This window comes from Gopherus flavomarginatus, chromosome 3, assembly GCF_025201925.1.
Source record: "Gopherus flavomarginatus isolate rGopFla2 chromosome 3, rGopFla2.mat.asm, whole genome shotgun sequence".
NCBI classification, from domain to species: domain Eukaryota; kingdom Metazoa; phylum Chordata; order Testudines; family Testudinidae; genus Gopherus; species Gopherus flavomarginatus.
This window is the reverse complement of record NC_066619.1, coordinates 158620663-158626662: the sequence shown is the minus strand read 5'-3', so window position 1 is coordinate 158626662 and position 6000 is coordinate 158620663. Positions and strand designations below refer to the sequence as shown.

At 49.2% G+C, this 6000-nt stretch overlaps 1 protein-coding gene across 1 annotated transcript in view; it reads left to right on the top strand.

Moving 5' to 3' along the window:
- Window positions 1-2624: 2624 nt before the first annotated feature.
- SCD5 (stearoyl-CoA desaturase 5) overlaps window positions 2625-6000 on the top strand; it is a 72372-nt gene continuing 68996 nt past the window's right edge. The window contains exon 1 of the mRNA XM_050945211.1: window positions 2625-3203. Within this exon, the coding sequence (XP_050801168.1) occupies window positions 2975-3203 (229 nt within the window). The 5' untranslated portion in view covers window positions 2625-2974. The remainder of the gene's footprint in view (window positions 3204-6000) is intronic.

Sequence of the window (6000 nt, the reverse complement as noted above, 5' to 3'; positions counted from 1 at the left end):
ACCTGACCAGAGGACCAATCAGGAAACTGGATTTTTTCAACTCTGGGTGGAAGGAAGTTTGTGTCTAAGTCTTTGTTTTCTGTCTGCCTGCTTTCTCTGAGTTTTGGAGAAGTAGTTCTGCTTTCTAATCTTCTGTTTCTAAGTGTAAGGACAAAGAGATCAGATAGTAAGTTATATGGTTTCTTTTCTTTGGTATTTGCATGAATATAAGTGCTGGAGTGCTTTGATTTGTATTCTTTTTGAATAAGGCTGTTTATTCAATATTCTTTTAAGCAATTGACCCTGTATTTCGTCACCTTAATACAGAGAGACCATTTGTATGTATTTTTCTTTCTTTTTATATAAAGCTTTCTTTTAAGACCTGTTGGAGTTTTTCTTTACTTCAGGGAAATTGAGTCTGTACTCACCAGGGAATTGGTGGGAGGAAGAAATCAGGGAAGATCGGTGTGTTGGATTTGTTAGCCTGATTTTGCATTCCCTCTGGGTGAAGAGGAAAGTGCTTTTTGTTTCCAGGACTGGGAACGGAGAGGGGGAGTCACTCTGTTTGGATTCACAGAGCTTGTGTCTGTGTATCTCTCCAGGAGCACCTGGAGGGGGGAAGGGAAAAAGGATTATTTCCCTTTGTTGTGAGACTCAAGGGATTTGGGTCTTGGGGTCCCCAGGGAAGGTTTTTCAGGGGGACCAGAGTGCCCCAAAACACTCTAATTTTTTGGGTGGTGGCAGCAAGTACCAGGTCCAAGCTGGTAACTAAGCTTGGAGGTTTTCATGCTAACCCCCATATTTTGGACGCTAAGGTCCAAATCTGGGACTAAGGTTATGATACGCCCCCCCCCCCCCCCGGCAAAATGCCGCCTCCCAATAATCCTGGTGCCCTAGGTGATTGCCTTGGCCACCTAAATGGAAGCGCTGGCCCTGCCTGAGAGGGTATTAGAGATGGTACGAACTGTCCTTTTGGGGAAAAGAAAAGACGTTAGTGGAGATAGATTGGAGTACAAACACACCAAAGGAGAAAAAAAGCAAAGACAGAAAATGCAGCTTTTAACTCCACTATTCACTCTTATTGCTGAAAAAACACAGGCCCAGCACATGGTCTGATTAGCACCTCTGAGACCTGGCAAACTCATGCCAGCAGTGGGCTGTTTAGGGCATTGCATTTAACTGCCTCTCTGGTCACCACTTACAACAACGTTGTTAAATATACAGGCTTGGCTGGTCAAGCCAGGCTCTTATTAGACACGAGGAAAAAGGAGAGGGCTAAGAAAGAAAAGTAATAAGGTGGGAAGGAAAAGAGCACGTGGGATGGGAGGGAACCATAATGCAGCCTCACCTCCCAGCTAGTATTTGGGATTTAGCTGGAGCCAGTGGAGATAGTGACATCATCTGGCCCGGCCAGCTCAGAACATCTCTCAAGATTAGGATGAAGTGGGGCTGGAGACCCAGGAGACAGTAGGGGTGGCAGCCATGACAGTGAAGCTCACTCCTTCCCCTTCTGTCATCTTTCAGTCAGCCATCATTGGGGTAGCCAGCTTTCCCTCCAAGTCTCTTCATGAGGGCCCCAAAGCGGAGCTGTGGATTCCCTCATTGTTTGGTTCACCAATTAGACCTAATTTTCACCACCAATTTTGGTTCACTGATTTCTGGTCCCACATGTCTCTCGTTTACCAGGCATAATCTTAACAGCAGCTGCAGCTCCTTTCCCCATCAGTGTGCATTGTTATAGCTTATCATGACACCTTACACACCTATCGCCACTTTCCCACCTTTTTTACAGTGAGCTCATGACGAGGGTAAAGGTGAAGGCCCATTTATCATCAGATTGCCCATAACATTGTTAACAGTCTGGTTATTGCACATTCATAGCAGGCAACAAGGCTGCAAATAGATCACTCAATAGTTCAATCCATTGAAAAACTGCCCTCTCCCTGTGGTACCCCGGGCAGTAATTATCGTTAAGGGGCCCAGGGCCGGCTTTAGGACGTACAGGGCCCGATTCAAAAGAGCTGCCTCTGAAATGCCGCCGAAGACAGCAGCAGCGATTGAGCTGCTGTCGAAGATAGCAGTGGTAATTCGACGGCAGCTCAATTGGTTTCTGCTGTTTCCAGCAGCATTTTGGCAGAGAGTGCGGGGCCCCTTTTCTGGAAGCTGCGGGGTCATCTTAGGGGTGGGGCCCGATTCCCGGGAATCGGTGGAATCGCCCTAAAGCTGGCCCTGAAGGGGCCTGATTTTCCAGTGGGGGCTGGATTGGGCCCTCAATCCTATTTAGAGCAGGGATTTTCAACTGATGTTAAATGATATGTCCTTTGACAACAATTGCTATTAAGCAGACACAGTTGTACTGAAGGAGTGCAGGCTGATTTGGTGCAAGGAGGGGTTTTTCCCATCAAGCGAGGGGCAGCAACCTCACAAAAGCTTGGCGGCCTTTGGGGAGGACTAGTTGCATCTGGCCAGGGGTGATGCGTCAATCCCTCCCTCTCAGTGTTTGCATTCGGGGTGTGTGTGTGTGAATATTCAGTCTAGCCAATATGTGGCAACAGCGGCCAGAGCAGCTCTCGCTCACTCTCTTGAAGAGCCCCACATGTAATTCTGATTGGCTGTAGCTATGCAGGTCTGTCTTTCACTCTCTTTTTCTCTTTCCCTCCCCCCCCTCTTTTTTTTCTTCCCTCTGTTGCTGTGCGGAGTTCAGCCCTGGCACAGCAGGAGCATCATGGATGAGATGCTAGCAACAGATGCTGTGCGCCAGGACTTGCATTCATAGGGTTTATTTAAAACTGGTCTGGAGGGGAAAGAAGGGGGGCAAAAATCCCCAAACCTAAAAAGAAGAACAATCGTCATCTGTTACAATAAATCATCAACCCTCCAAAGCAAGCAACTACTCCCCTTCGCTGACTGACTGGTAGCTGCTCTCAGACCCTGCTCCGTGGGGTACCGCACAAGCTCGGGTGCATACGCACACGCAGACCTCGCTTTCTTAGCCATGTCGGGCCCGGGAGCCAGCTGTGCAGTGGATGGAGAGGAAAGGAGCCCCTTCGCTGATGGGGGAAAAGAAAGCCCATTAGGGTCAAAAGCCGAGAGCAGCGAGGGGAGCGCCAGATATCGCCAGCAGATTGTCTGGAGGAATGTTGTCCTAATGACAGTGCTTCACATTGGCGCTGTCTACTCCCTCAGCCTCATCCCCAAGGCCCAGCTGCTTACTTTGATCTGGGGTGAGTTCCCCGACAATCGGGGTCTGCATTGTTATCCCCTTGTAGGAGACATCTCCTTTCTGTGGGGGGTGCGGGCGGTCTTGTTTCTATTTTCTGAAGGCTGGATTAGTCCTGTGTTCTCAACTGTGCTTTAAAACTGGAAGGAGGGGGAGGTCGCACACTGGAGTCTAATATTTCAAAGTCCTCTTTCAGCTTGAATCATTCCATTCAGCTCCTCTGCTACATGATTTTCACCCTAGGGCAAAAGGATGATAAACCCCCCGGTACTTTTCCCATGAGCGACAGGATCAGAATTGTTCCCGTGCTGGAGGGGGGTGGGAAAACAGAAATAGTCAGATTAGAAACTTCATCCCTCTCAATCGATGAGGACATCAATTGGCTGTTTTCAAGCACCTTCCCATAGGAGATGGTTTTGTCTAGTCCCTTCCCCTGTCTCCCAGATCCTGGTACTTTTGACTCCTTTCTGAACCAATAGCTCACAGCACTCTTAATAAAACAACTGGGGATGAGAGGGAGAGGGGGGAGGTGAAATCTCACAAAGGGCCAGATCTTATGAGGGGCTGAGCATCTCCCCACTTGCCCTGAAGTCAATGGGAGTTGAGGGCACTCAGTACCTAGCAGGAGCAGACACCAGCAGCCTAAAATGCTTCCCACTCTAATTCCTTGCTTCATATACAGTCCAGGCTGTCGTTACTTCTTCTCCTTACGGGCTCCACTTCCCAGTCTCTTCCCCTTTTAATGCCTGGTACGTGTAGATGCTATTTGCCTGCTTACATATCCCTAGAGTCACTATCGAAGAATCCCCCTGGCATAAAGCAAACCTGCTGGAGATACGCTGAATAGGGCTCCCCGCTCCTTTTCCCCAGCTCTGGCTGGGGCATTGTGGCTGCACCAGGGGCTTTGGGGGGCAGCCATGATTTAGGGCTGCAGCTCAGGAAATCCTGAGGCTCGTGCAACTCATCCCAAATCATCTTTGTTCCTGCATGACAGCATTTACAGCTAGCGTAACTGCATGTGCTCCAATGGGTACGTCAGCATAGCAACTTCTGTTGGCCCCTTTCCCCTGGGTTTAGCTGAGACAAAGGACTCAGCCCCTGCTATGTGAGTGGATGCAGGTTGACCCCTCTGTGGGTGGGATGTCACTGGGTTTTTTTTAGGAAGCCTATTGGGGCCAAAGCACAATCCCAAAATACCTTGTGCTGTGGCCAAGTGTCCAGCCCCCTGCAACACACGCACGACTTGCTTCTGATGCTTCCCACAAGCACCACTGAATCTGATGGGAGTTGAAGGGGTTTGATGCCACCCAGGACAGGGGCCATAAGTAAAGATGTATGGAGTTAGTGCATGCTGGGAATGTGGAGAGTTATTCAAGAGCCCTTCCACTCCCTGTTTGGTTTGGGGGAGCTGTGTGTTGATCCATGGGTTTGCATAACACATGGTATGCAGGGAATGGTGTTTAATTCCAAGGCCCTCAGGTTCCCAACCTCCTCCCTTCCCCCTCTCCAACCTCCTCCCGATATATTCACTATTATACTGGTACTCACTGTGTTCCTTAATGACAATTATAAGGGCTCTTTGCACTTCCATCCGCTCATCAGAGCATCTCTTAGAACACTGTTAGCCCAGAGCTACAGAAAGGGAAACTGAGGCACAGGGAGGTTGTCACACTGTGAGTGAGTGGTAGAGTAGGTAGTGGAACACAGGTCTCCTGGTTCCCACATGCCAGCTCTAGCCTTTTACTCTTCGGCCTTAAAAGAAATGATTGTGCTACTTGAAAGCCACAAGTGTGAGAGCAGGAGTGGCATGGGATGGTACAGGCAGGAGGGAGGCAGAGGGGGTGATAAAGATTCTAGATCAAGACCATGTTCGTCAGAAGTTGCTCTGTCTCCTTCCTGAATTCCAGGTTTGCTTTTTAGAGCAGTTGTAGAGAGATCTCAGCCGGGTGAGAGCGTTCAAGCCAGCAGGACAATAAAAGGGGATGAAAGCTCAAGTCAATGGGTGGCATACCCGAGATCACTTATTCACTGACTCTTTAAAAATCCTGCACCCCAGTCTGGGTCTATGCTGGTTATGTACTAGGTATGTATCTTGTGAACCTTGTAACCGACACTTGTAATTTCTCATAACTCAAGCCTGACCCTTTCCCTCTTAACCTGTGTAAATTTGATTTTAAACATTAGCTTTAATAAAAATGTTAAATGTGTTCGATGTCTGGCACCTCCTTCTGGGGAGGAGGTGCTTGCACTCCCCTCATATTCAGGTAGGGGAGAGGTGAGTATTTGATGCTCTGATAGCCCTTTTCTGTCTCTAACCACTCGGATCCCAGCAACAGTCACATCAGGCAGGCAGCAAGATGAGCAAGCCACACCCACCCACACACACTATCTGAAGGTTCTCACGGTATGTCCACATTACAGTTAGATGCCCACACCTGGCCTGTGCCAGCAGGCTCTGGCTAAGGGGCTGTAATTTAATTGTGATGCGATGTTTAGGCTGGGGCTGCAGCCCCAGCTCTGAGACACTTCCCCTTGCAGGTCCTAGAGCCCGAGCTCCAGTCTGAACATCTACAGCGCAATTAAACTGCCCCGAGCCAAGTCAGCTGGCGTGGGCCAGCAGCGGGTGTGTCTAACTGCAGTGTAGGCACTCAGTAGAGGCCTCCCCATCCCCAGCCACCCATTTCAAAATAGGGAAGAGAGGGCTGGGGCAGGGAAGGATTTGGCCGTGCTGAACCTGACCTGGGTTTTTTTTTTGGTCAATGTAACTCCTCTCTACTTCAGATCCATTATTCCAAAACCTG